The 13,961-nt window shown below is 37.2% G+C and overlaps 1 protein-coding gene across 1 annotated transcript in view; it reads right to left on the reverse strand.

The window, feature by feature from the left end:
* Positions 1 to 13,685, reverse strand: part of LOC133050400 (uncharacterized) — a 38,379-nt gene extending 24,694 nt beyond the window's left edge. Inside the window, exons 1-2 of the mRNA XM_061134547.1 lie at positions 13,647 to 13,685; positions 4,804 to 6,682 (exon numbers count right to left, since the gene is read on the reverse strand). Coding sequence (XP_060990530.1) covers positions 4,804 to 6,682; positions 13,647 to 13,685 — 1,918 coding nt within the window. The remainder of the gene's footprint in view (positions 1 to 4,803; positions 6,683 to 13,646) is intronic.
* Positions 13,686 to 13,961: the final 276 nt, after the last annotated feature.

The raw sequence follows: 13,961 nt of genomic DNA on the forward strand, positions 1-13,961 counted from the left end.
GTGCTCACCCCTTCTTAAATAGGGACTGTGGGGTTGCTTGCTCAAGGATAACTAACTTCTGGTAAATTACACTTTGCCAGCCTCATGATTCAGCTGTAGGTTATAGACAGAATGTTTGTGACAGCTGATGATTGCTTATTACAGGCTACTTATTGAGAACTGATGCAACTACCTTGAAACTGCTTCCCACCTTGAACTACCTTTGGTTCCAAATTTAATGCGAACCCCTTCTATTCCTCTTAAACATCCTTTCCTAATTTATAGCATTAGGCTCAACACTTAGTCACCACTTTACTGATTCCTTCTTTTTCTAATCTACAAAAATACCACTTCTAAATCTATATATACACACCTTTAATTATGTTGACCATAATTGATGGCTTTTAAAGTGGGAACCAAAGCGTACATTTATTATGCCACTATTTTGGTAAAATCTTTAATCAGATTGTTTATCATCATGAAACCAATATATCAATTAAGAGCTATATGAACAACACTTTCATTTATTCTAACATTTTTTTCTAAAAACATCAGGAAAAAAATCCTGAGTGAAATTCACAACAAAGATGATTTTCCAGCCTCTCATGTCTTTTCGATATGAGTTAATTTTGTAAACCAGGAGACAAACATTAGTAATTTTTCTTAATTGAAATGGTATGATTTCTAAAAATCAATTTTTTTTTCAGAGAAAAAGCCATGAAGAAGGTCAGCTATTTGTAATATGAAACACAGGAATTAGACTAAAATACCTTAGTCAAATATAGATACGTACTTCCAAAGAATTAGTCATAAAATACTTTTTCAAACTTCTAACTTAGAGAGCATGTATCCAATTAACCATTGCCTTGAAGGCTTTTCTACTTGGACCTCTTGAGGTAGAGGTCAAACAGAAGAGTTAATTGCAAATTTCAAAGTGGAATTTTAAGACAAATTAAAGTATTGCTCTTAGAAATCTGATTTGTCACAGATACCTTGTAATTTGCCTAAAGATATACTCCACCAATGTCTTCATGTAAAGTAGTTTTGTATTGGCTAACAATGCAGGATAGTAAAAGATAAATTAGTTTAATTACTTCATTGAATGTATGGTCTCAATTTGGCAGACCTGTTTAATGATAGATTAAAAGTGGAAAGATATATGTTGTTAAGAAAAGCAGCATAAGGGTTACTTAACCTTAACAACAGCATAATCTCAACCCCAAGCACAAAGTTAACCATATTTTGATATGCAGCTCAGCTAGGGGGTACTATTTAAATAGATAACTCATGCATGCCCTAAGACTATTATTATCTTGAATAATTTATTATCACCAACCTCCTCTATCCCATCAAATTTCACTAGAAAAATTCCTCTTTCTAAGGAAGGCAGCAACATTAGCTTGCTCCTTATCATTTAGCCTCTTGGAGAATCTCTCTGGGATCATCACCCCACCAAACAAACACCAGATATTAAATTAGCTTGTTCAATGTGTGTTTAGGTCAAGTTGGAATAAACAAAAACTAGATCCTGACTCCATAGTATGGTTCCTTTGCTCTTTGACATACATCTTCCTTTTTCTTGAAAGGAATAGAAAACAAACAAACAACCTGGAAAAGGGTCCTTTATTCATCTACTAGTTTTCTGCTATAATCATCTTTACAGAGTATAGCTGCTAAGATTTGCAGTGACTTATGCTCAGGAAGTATTGCCTTTAAACAAAGATTAAGAAAACCCCACATATCAAACTATCAAGTGCACACACAAAAAAATGTAGTTCAAAAAATCACATGGATAGCTATGTTTCTGGGGATTCAGTACTCAGAGATACTTCAGTACAACCTGAGGTATTTCAGGCCCAGGTAAATGCTTCCCAAACCTCTTGCCATTTGTACTTAAAACAAGAGTTTACTCTGTCCAAATGCCATGGTTTTCTGTGGCTTGTGCCTCTATACTTGTTGAAGACGAACTATGATTTGGAGTATAGAGAGGGACTGAGCAACTAAAAAGCATAGGATGCTCATCTTTTCCTTTGAATGAATGAAATAAATATTTTGTAATAAAGTATTTTTCTTAGAATTGTTGAAAGTTCATTTTTCACCCATATTTGTGTTCCAGTTTGTGACCTTGAGAATATTCACAAATTATTGAAATATTCTTCCCTTTTGAAAGTGGCAGTTGAGGAAAATTTAGTAAATTGAGCAATCTAATTTCTATTTTTTAGATGAATGTAAGTTAAATTAATTGAAAGCAATCCCTGTATCCACATTGCCATATTAGTCCACTCACTTTGCTATATAATCTTGCATTATATCTGATTTATTCATGCACTCACTTGTTTGAAGTGTTTGCATGTCTTATTTTGTGAAGTGTGGCTGTTATCATTCTTGTACATGTCCCCTTTTTATATGGGCAGATTTCTCCTGGGCATCTACCTGTGATTGGGATTGCTGAAGTAAAATGTGAAATGCAACACCAGTTCTTGATCTTGGCAACTAGATGGGATATTGAATGCTAGGAGGGTGAGTAGCATTTTTTTTTAATGTAGTAAATGGAATTAAATTTCAATTTATTTAATTAGAATTTGCTAGATATGTCAGTGTATTAGAAAATGAAACATATTATGCCCAGTAATAAAGCTAAGCAAGGAGTTCCTGGAGTCCTAGAGATGGGGGAGAGAGTGCATTTACAAAGAGAAGGTAAGAGCGTTAAGATGCTACTTGGTCCTATACTTGAAGAAAGGGTGGGAGTAACCATGAGAAGGAAGCCATGAGGAACCTGGAGGAAGAGGTTACAGACACTAAAGCTATGTCATGTCTGAATATTTGGGGAAGTGTAGAGAAGTTCATGTGCCTCAGTGATATGAATGAGAAGAAAATGATAGAGATGAGGTCTCAGAGGTGACCAGAGGGCAATGTGGGTAGCTCAGGGAAAGGCCATTGTGAGTAGGTTGGTTTTCACTCTGTGAAAGGAGGTGCCATCACATGTTTTTAATTAGAGGAGTGGTATCATCTGACATGATTTTTCAAGGACCACTCTGGGATCACACTTGAGAGTGGAACACAGAATGGTGCATGTGAGCCCAAACCTAAAAATGAGTCTAAGAGTATGTCTTTTCTCTGTATTGGTTATGGTGTGTGTCTTTGGGGAGGAAGCAGGCATGTTTATTACCTTGATCTGCTGGTAGAAAGGAGACAATGAGCTTTCACTCCACTTCATCAGTGGAAATAGTGTATAGCAACATCTATCTGTCAAATAAATGAAGCCCCTAACTTCATCAACCCTTAAAACAGTATTCCACACATGAAATGGATTCACTGAGTCCTGCTTGGTCATAAAATGATTTTTCCAACCTAAAAGGTGACTGATGGGGATTAAGAGTTAAAATGGTATTGCTGTCTGACAGCTAAGTGGAGATGTCATGGGCCATGAGAAAGTGAACACTGAACTGGGGAAAATTTGGTCTAATCTTCAAGGCATCTGAATTTATTATTGTCGTATAAAAGAAACTCTGTTCTGCTTCTGAATCTAGATGAGATATTTCTCCAAAGTCTGAGGAGAAAAGTTTTTCCTAGACACTAATACTTTTCCTAAAGATTTGGTTTAAATTTTTTTGCAGAGGTCATTAGAAAAGTTTTTGTCCTGGAAAGGATACTAGGTCAATAGAGTTTTATTTGAAGTTGCAAGTGCTCTGAGTGCTTCAGAAGCAGATGCTTATTTCTGCAGAGGTATCAGACATTGTTCTTGTAAAAATATTACCCTATATGGTAGAAAATAAGAAACAAGTCTTATAGAGTGCTTTACTTTCTGCCAAAGGTTATTTGGAAACTTCTAAATGATGAGGTCAGTTCTTTGAACAGTTAATGTCATTCTCAAGATTCTATTTGATACTAGTAAAAATTACAATAGACAAAGTTTAAAAATCAGTTCAAGAAGCTGAAATGTGTGAATCTGTTATTTTTATGACTTTGTGCAAAATGAAAAGCATGCATAAAATTGTAGACAGTTTCATGAAGCATTAGAAAGTGGGAAAGAATATTCTTATTTTGAATATATATGAAGAATTCATGGAGAGAATTCTTTAGAATATATTAGGAAAGATTTGAAAAAGTTAATGTCATTCTAATAAATATCAAATATTTTGTGACATAAGATGGTTTTTAAGTCTGCTGTTTGCCTATCTATCTACCTATCCAGTTTCTTTGTCTTACATTTAGAATGTAAAGGTTTGTAAAATTAAGGAGAGTTAAGGAACTCCAGAAGTAAAATATCCAGAGAAATAAGGAAGACTTTGCAGTTCTGAAAGGGTTGGTCATTAAGATATTATCCATATTAAAAAGCAAGGAGCTAAATAGATGACTAGAAAACATGCATCTGATGCAAGAGACCGCCTGGGACCCTCCCTTCTCCTCTTGCATACTCACAGCACTGCTTAGACACAGAACATAATAGAGAGTTTCTGTTCAGACAGGGAAGTCATGAAGCAACTGCTGTGACTTACCAAGAATAATGGATTTAAAGGTCAAAAACAATTCTCTGCCCTGTCTGTTCTCCTATTTACCAACATTAAATAACTCAAATACAAATTGGATGAAGGTGTGAAGGAATGACCCCACCGTCGTTTCTGGCCATCTAACTTAACCAAAAGCTTACCAAGGCTGATTCCTCTGGTCTGTGTGTTATGGAAAAAAAAAAAAAAAGGTTGTTCTGGAGAAGACATCATTTGCCAGCATGTGAAGGCTATTTTTGTTATGAAAAAGCCTCACTATGAAATTTGGTTGGTGGAAAGATTATAGAAATCTTCAAAGCCAGGCATGTCCTCTCACCTGGGGCCCTGGCATATGGCAGAGGCAGAGCTAGTAAGATGCCATCACCCACAGGGATGAGCCAGAGGGGGCACAGGGAGGCAGCATCAGGTTTCTTCTGGCAGCTCTGGTGGGACTGAGGACTGGGGTATCCTGGGGGGACTAAGGACTGGATTATCCTGGGGGGACTGAGGACTGGGGTATCCTGGGGGGACTGAGGACTGGAGTATCCTGGGGGGACTGAGGACTGGGGTATCCTGGGGGGACTGAGGACTGGGGTATCCTGGGGGGACTGAGGACTGGGGTATCCTGGGGGGACTGAGGACTGGGGTATCCTGGGGGGACTGAGGCCTGGAGGATCCTGGTGGACTGAGGCCTGGAATATCCCGGTGGACTGAGGACTGGAGTATCCCGGTGGACTGAGGACTGGAGTATCCTGGGGACTGAGGACTGGGGTATCCTGGGGGGACTGAGGACTGGGGTATCCTGGGGGGACTGAGGACTGGGGTATCCTGGGGGGACTGAGGCCTGGAGGATCCTGGTGGACTGAGGCCTGGAATATCCCGGTGGACTGAGGACTGGAGTATCCCGGTGGACTGAGGACTGGAGTATCCTGGGGACTGAGGACTGGGGTATCCTGGGGGGACTGAGGACTGGGGTATCCTGGGGGACTGAGGACTGGAGTATCCTGGGGACTGAGGACTGGGGTTTCCTGGGGGACTGAGGACTGGGGTATCCTGGGGGACTGAGGACTGGAGGATCCTGGTGGGACTGAGGACTGGGGTATCCTGGGGGACTGAGGACTGGAGGATCCTGGTGGGACTGAGGACTGGGGTATCCTGGGGGGACTGAGGACTGGAGTATCGGGGGGACTGAGGACTGGAGGATCCTGGGGGACTGAGGACTGGGGCGTCCCGGTGGACTGAGGACTGGGGCGTCCCGGTGGACTGAGGACTGGGGCGTCCTGGTGGACTGAGGACTGGAGTGTCCTGGTGGACTGAGGACTGGAGTATCCTGGTGAACTGAGGACTGGAATATCCTGGGGGACTGAGGACTGGAGTGTCCTGGGGGACTGAGGACTGGAGTGTCCTGGTGGACTGAGGACTGGAGTATCCTGGGGGACTGAGGACTGGAGTGTCCTGGGGGACTGAGGACTGGAGTATCCTGGGGGACTGAGGACTGGAGTATCCTGGTGGACTGAGGACTGGAGTGTCCTGGGGGACTGAGGACTGGAGTGTCCTGGGGGTACTGAGGACTGGAGTGTCCTGGTGGACTGAGGACTGGAGTATCCTGGGGGACTGAGGACTGGAGTATCCTGGGGGACTGAGGACTGGAGTGTCCTGGGGGACTGAGGACTGGAGTGTCCTGGGGGGACTGAGGACTGGAGGATCCTGGGGGACTGAGGACTGGAGGATCCTGGGGGACTGAGGACTGGAGGATCCTGGGGGGACTGAGGACTGGAGTGTCCTGGGGGGACTGAGGACTGGAGTATCCTGGGGGACTGAGGACTGGAGTGTCCTGGGGGACTGAGGACTGGAGTGTCCTGGTGAACTGAGGACTGGAGTATCCTGGGGGACTGAGGACTGGAGGATCCTGGGGGACTGAGGACTGGAGTGTCCTGGGGGGACTGAGGACTGGAGTGTCCTGGTGGACTGAGGACTGGAGTATCCTGAGGGACTGAGGACTGGAGTATCCTGGGGGACTGAGGACTGGAGTGTCCTGGGGGGACTGAGGACTGGAGTGTCCTGGTGAACTGAGGACTGGAGTGTCCTGGGGGACTGAGGACTGGAGGATCCTGGGGGACTGAGGACTGGAGGATCCTGGGGGACTGAGGACTGGAGGATCCTGGGGGACTGAGGACTGGAGGATCCTGGGGGACTGAGGACTGGAGTATCGGTGGCTAGGTTCAGTAGTGCCAGCAGCGGTGAGAGAACTCTAGTCAGTACTCAGTGGCCAAGCCTCTGGTCTCTTGATGCTTCTGATTCCAGGGAGATTTCAGAATCTGCTTCCCCGAGTTTCTCATTCAATGGGCCAGTTTATATATTTCTAAATTCATTTTCTTCCTGTGTGGCTGCATTGCATTTCTAAGGTCTGCAGCCAGCAACCAGTAATGCTGACTGAGGCAAGCATTGAGAAATGTTTCCTAGATTTCAACAACTTTTGCTTATAATTTGATAATTTTAATAGCGTTTCACTTTTTATGTAAATAAGTATCTGGTGATTTGATAATTTACATGGTATTCTCCTTAAGAACTGGATGTGGGGTTGTGATTGAATGATATGAGTAAAAAATAGATCCTATTAGTTAATAGTGTGTTTTTTTAACTTAGTGATTTTGGGGGGATTGATCCTAAATTGCTTTTTCTCAGTCAATAGGTTAATCTTGTTAATTGTTTCATAATAACACATAATTTCACTTCTGTGACTTGGAAATATTTATTCCAATCTTGAGCATTCAATAAGCGAAAATCATCTGTACTTTGAGACAAATTTATTTTTTAAAGGATACAAAGAAAAGAGCCATCTTATAAGAAAGACATAATATTTCCGTCTTCTGTCTCTTCTTTGATTTCTAAACTCTTTAAGTGGAACCAAGTAACCACAAACACTAGGGAGACCTGACCTTTCTGTGACAAGTTTAGAAATAAGTGGATGAAACTCAGGGGGCAAATTTGAAAGGAAATATCCTAAAGATAATTAAGTACATTTTTCAAACTAAGGGAAAATGCCTATGTGGGGCATATTTTTGTTGAAACTCATTTTTTAACCTGAAACTACAGGATAAAGATTATTGTTACAGGTTTTCAATAAAAATTGCCTTGAGAATCCTTCTCTTTGAAGCTTGTCCCTGAGTTGCATATAAAATTTGCAATAACAAAGTGATTATTATCACTGTATTCATTTTTTTTCATATTTAACATACCTTATAAGTGAATCTGTACCAAATGAAATACAGTTCCCCATTAGCTAAACTTATACTTTCACCATTACTTCAACCAGAATGGAGAATTTAAGTTAATGGAATGTTGAGATGTGTGTGGATAAAAGAAAAGGTTGAAAACTAGGGCCTCCTGGATTTTCTTAGTTCAAATCCCACCTGATCTCTTCTTTTGCTGTGATACAAAAGTTGGCCTTTGTGTGACCAAGTATAAAACTGGCCCAAATCTAAGCAGAATCTCATTTTTAAAATGAATACTAAACTAAAACTCTTCAGCATATGAATTGCAAAGATGCCCTTATGGCCACAGGTTTCATGGATGGGGACAGTGCAGTGATTTGGAATAGAAATAGTTACATGTGACGTACTTTGCTCATCTCATGCACAGTTTGCTGGTAACACATTCAGACACGCTCAATGTCAAGATGCTCTTTATAGAATGTTGTAAACACAGCTGTAAATATGCACTATTTCTTTTAAATCTTCATTTTTATTGCCATTATGCATAGTAGAGTTGTGAGAGTTTCACCAGGGATTTGTGTCAGGTTTGAAACATGTCCTTGAAAGATTTTAGTAAAGAAAGGAGATATCCAGATTCATGATCCTGAGGTGTTTCATCAAAATCTACATTGAATACAAGTAGATTATAATGTGACCTATGATTCAGAAATGCAGTAAATAAGGTAACAAGGAAAAATGCAATTGAAGAGATAGTGATCTAGCACTAAATATTCAGATGGGTATCATATAAATGCAAATAGTTATTTTCAATTAACTATTTGCATCAGTCAAACAGGAACTTTTTTTTGAGCTCTTCATTAACAAAACAATGAAAGACCTGACATTTCCTATCAACTTCCAAACATTTGTTTGTTCAAATTATATGCATCGATATCCTATTATGTGCAATGTGAGATATTCATTACAAAGTTGAATTAAGTGTGAGATCTGACTCAGCATGGTAGGCTGATGTGACACCATAAGTTAAAAGTCAATTTTTTGTTAAATTATTTCCAGACATTGCCACTTTTAGCCAATAAATAATTATTTAAATATTCAAAGTTAAGTAATTATGGTTCCAAAACAAATTGTATTTTGAATAGGAAAAATAAAGCCTGAAATGTGCTGCATTATATAATAATTCACTACAAAATTTAAAATTTATAAACAAAAATGATGTTTTGCTTGCTTTATGACGCACAAAGGCCAGTAAACTTGAGTTAACATATGAATAATTTAGTGTACAAGTTTTAAAAATTGGGTGAATGCTACATTAAATATAGGAACTTATTTTGAAAACATTTATAACCAAAATATGTGTACTGAGAACATAACAAAGTTTGTTATTATAGACATACTATTTCCAGTTTGTAGATTCTGATGTTCTTGAAATAATTTGAACATCTAAAGGAAAAATATAACAGGCAAAGTTGTTTTGATTTTATTAGTATGTATTTTTTCCTTCATTTTTAAAATAAGTATATAATTCCTTTTCTCACCACCTGTGAAGCAGGTATTATTATTTCCATAATTCAGATGACAAATAGAGAGGTCCAGAGGTTATGACTGAGGCTACTGAAATAATCAGCAGTGGATTCACAGTACAGATACATATTCATAAACAACTTTATTCAAAAGCCACAGGGCAAAAGTATGTGACACTCTATCTCTTTCCTTACTCTTGTATTTTGCTACTCCTTCCTGCTCTTTCCAAAGCTTTAAAGGAGAGTTGTATAATTATATCTCAAAATAGCTCTTTAAAATTAACAATGTAAAAATAAATAAAATTTGGAAAAGTAAAAACTACTGAATATAATATACTTTATTAAGTTGCTGGAGCATCTGCACTTGAATATATTTTTAGTTGAAATCTCAGTGAAATAAACATAATGCTTTAGAATGATATTTTTTAATAGGAAAAATACAGTAAAAAATTCAATTTATTTGGACTAGATATACTAAAATTGATATGTAAATGTTCACACACACATTTGAAGAAGATAATGGAATATGTGAAAAAAATTCTGAAATCTGCATAATAACTAAAGATGTGGAAAAATTCATAGTGGTTTTGGATGTCTAATATTTTTAAGTAGCCTAAGAAATTAAGACAGGATAATTTTCTATTTGAAAAAAAAATCGCATTGTTTTCCTTTTTGACAAATGATTATTTTTCATAAAATGTTAACAATATAAATTACATTATGACAGATATTACATCAGTTATTCAAAGCTCAATTTTTAATTAAAATTCTCATTAGCTACAGGCAAAGTGAAAATTAGTGCCTTGGAAAATTGAGGTGAGAAATTCCCCCAGAAATGTTTAAGAAATCTAGAAACAAAATATGAGAAAAAAATCAATATAAAGTATAGAATTAGAAGCACCGATTTCTCTCTGAGGAAACTTTAAAGAAATGGATACTGAGAAGGAATGAACATACATTCATAGTAATAATATCAAGTGTCTGATTCCAGAGATAAAGAAAAGCATAGTTTAATATATTTACCCTGAAATGGCTGACTCATAAAGCTCCAAAAAAGGAAAAACAAGAAATAACTTGCTAGGGAGTTTTAAGAAAGAATATCAGTGACAATCTCCCAGAAAGAAAACAGAGATCACATAAGAGAAAGAATATGAGATCAACATCATGTTTGTCAGGTACAGCACTGAATGACAGAATAATACGAGGCAATCTCCCTGAATTGCTCTAAGGAAAGCACTTTAGCCAGTCGTTTAAATGCGTAAGTGCTAAATAAAGAGATGCCAAGCGTTCAAGTCCTTAGAAAACTTACTGTATAAAGAACACATCTAGAAGAAAAACTTTCTTTTATAAATAGGCAGTGATTCACAAATATAAACACAAGACACGGCTGTTTGAGAGTACAGGAAAAACAAAAGATACACGAAGTTTTTAAACTTACTGGGAGAGTAAACATAGTGATTAAGTTTTAACACTGATAAGGAGAAAAGTAGAAACACTGGCCTCAAAAAAATTAGAAGAAAATTATAGCAAGTATAAATTTACCTCTAAATGTAAAAATGGCTAACATTCTAAAGTCATCACATTTTTAAAAGAACATATATTGCATCCAAATGCAAATATGCACACAGTTTAAAGAATAATAAAAACATGAGCACCCTTGTTCTCCACTCCCAGATTAAGAACCTCAATAGAATGTTAATGGGGTTTTCCCTTGTAGCTCAGCTGGTAAAGAGTCTGCCTACAATGCAGGAGACCTGGGTTTGATTCCTGGGTGGGGAAGATCCCCTGGAGAAGGAAATGGCAACCCACTCCAGTATCCTTGCCTGGAGAATCCCATGGACAGAGGAGCCTGGCGGGCTACAGTTTCTGGGGTCACAAGAGTCAGACACAACTAAGTACACCGCACACACAGAATGTTAATTGTCCTTTGATTTTGATTCATCTTTTTTCCTTCTCTCTGAAAGTAATCATAACCAGGAATTCTTAATATTTTTGGTTTGGTTTTATGGTTTTGCTATGTATGCCTCCCACTGTCTATTATCTATCTCTAATTTTGCTGCTTTTTTGTATAAATAAAATCATATATTTTAATTATTTTTGATTTTATATTAATAGCACATTTTGAGAATCAATGCATCCAGATTTATTTCACTTTTTAAATTGCTTTATAGTCTAATATTCCATGGTATGATTATACCATAACATAATCATCCATTCTACTATTCTATTAATGGAAATTTAGGCCACTGTTTTTTTGTTTCCTATTCTGATAAATGCACCTATGGAGAAAAGTCTTCTAGTGCAAGTTGTTTGTTTGTCTGGGGGTTTATTTTGGTCTTTTTTTTTTTCTTTTGGTTTGTTTGTTTTTTGGTAGGGTTTGATTCCTTGGTCAGGAAGATCCCCTGGAGAAGGAACAGGCTACCCACTCCAGTATTCTTGGGCTTCCTTGGTGGCTCAGATAGTAAAGAATCTGCTCGCAATGTGGAAGACCTGGGTTAGATCCCTGGGTTGGGAAGATCCCCTGGTGGAGGGCATGGCAACCCACTCCAGTATTCTTGCCTGGAGAATCCCCACGGACAGAGGAGGCTGGCAGGGTACAGTCCATGGAGTCACAAAGAGACCAACATGACTGAACGACTAAGCACAGCACACAGCAAAACTTAAATCTTGCTTCTTCCATGAACATATGGGAAAGTTAACTTAAGTAATTCTTGTAGACACCACTGAGAATCATAGGAGAGACTTAAATCATCTTCCTAAAGTGGTATATAACAGTTTAAACCAACCTCCTGTTATCTGACAACTCCCATTGTAATAACCAATCATTATCAAGGTTAAACTGCCTTCTCATTTCCACTTTATAAGCCAACCTGCAATGTCTTGCCTCTGAGCTTCATATCAGCTTTAGATCTGATGACTTCCACAATAAATTCTTACTAATACTATGTTACTGATCTGATGTTATTTTTTATGGTTTCTGGATTTTTTATTACACACAGAGTTTCAGCTTCACTAAGATTGCTGAATTGTTTTACAATGCACTTGTACAAGATTACATTTCAAAACCGCTAGTGTGTAACGAGAATATCTCTTATGTCACATCCCATTCCTTCTGTATATGGTCATGTTCTGCTTTGTTTTATTTTTAAAGAAAAGAAGTTGTAAATTTTACTACAGATAGTGTAATCAATACTTTCCATTATGGTCGGTACCATTTATTGGATTTAAGAAATCCTTAACCACTGGAGGAGGAGAAAGTACATTCCTGTAGTATCTTGTAAACATGTTTTGTCTGCTTTTTCTTGCCACAATGACCCAGAGTCTTAAGTCTGTTGGTGACTCTTACTCTATTTTTCAGGAAAGTCTTGGCTATTTCTTGCTCTTTGTCCTTTCATATAAATTTTAGAATCAGGTTATGGAGTTTTAAAACAATATGATATTGAGATTTTGACAGTGATTGCATTCAACTTCTCTAAAGATCAACATGGGAAGAATTGACAGTTTCACACTATTGAACCTTGCAATCAAACTCATGGTAAATTCTCCCTTTATTTACATCTACATTCAGTGTCTTTTAATGAAGTTTTATTCTCTATAAGGAAATATTCTCCTATAAAATTTTATATATCTTAATTTGTATATAGTGATAAGCAGTTTTTAGATTACATTAAAAATACTATTGCTAGTGTATAATACTGCAATTGATTTAATATTGTTAATCCAAAAATCTTGGTACCTTTACTAATTCTAAAATTTCCATTGGTTTCTTTGTGAGGTTTTCTGTGCAGATAATCATGTGATCTGAAAACAATGATGTTTTCACTTTCATTTTTTTTTTTTTCTTTTCTTGTCTCAATGTCAAGAGTATTTACTACAATGTAGAACAGAAGTGGTGATAGTGTATGGTCTAAAAGTAACTGCTATAAATGTTTTTTTAATATTATATTTTCTTTATTTTGTGATGCTCTTCATTAAGGCACTGTATTTTAAATTTGTAATAACTTATTTTACTCACAACTGGATATGGATTTTTATCAAAACCTTTTTTTGGTCTATTGAAATAATTACATATTTTATTGTTTTTCCTTTTATCTGTTAAACGGGAATCAACCCAACTATGTCAGGCTTACCTTTTTTTAATTCATTACTAGATTCATTTTGCTAATATAGTACTATGTGTTAAAGACTAGGATGGTAAGTAATTTTCTTTTCTCCTATTACTTTCCTTGTCAGATCTTGGTATTAAGATTTTGTTAATCTAGTAAAACAAGATGACAAATACTCGTTTTTCTATTCTCTGTAAGAGTATATGTAAGATTGAGATCATTTATGTTTTTAATATTTGGTGAGATTTGCTCCTAAGGCCACCTGAGTCTAGCATTTCATTCATGTAAAGATCTTAAGGTACTGGCTGAGTTCTTTAACTGGTAGTAAACTATTACGGCTTTCAAGTCAATCATGACCGTATCTTGGTAGGCCATTTCTAAACTTAATTTTATTTTATCAGTGTATTAGCATGACAGTTGTCATATTTTATAATGCTAATTTAATCTCTGTAACACCTATAATATTTCTGCTTTTTCACTTGAAATATATGCATATATTCTTTGTATATATGTGTTTGTGTATTCATATTTGCATGCAAGTGAGTAACCAAGTTTTTTTTTTTATTTAATCTATTTTATTCTTATTTTCACAGAACCAACTGTATAGGCTAGGTTATGCTGTGGGTATAACAATCCCAGACTTTTAGTGGT

The sequence above is a fragment of the Dama dama genome, chromosome 32 (genome assembly GCF_033118175.1).
Source record: "Dama dama isolate Ldn47 chromosome 32, ASM3311817v1, whole genome shotgun sequence".
Lineage (NCBI taxonomy): Eukaryota > Metazoa > Chordata > Mammalia > Artiodactyla > Cervidae > Dama > Dama dama.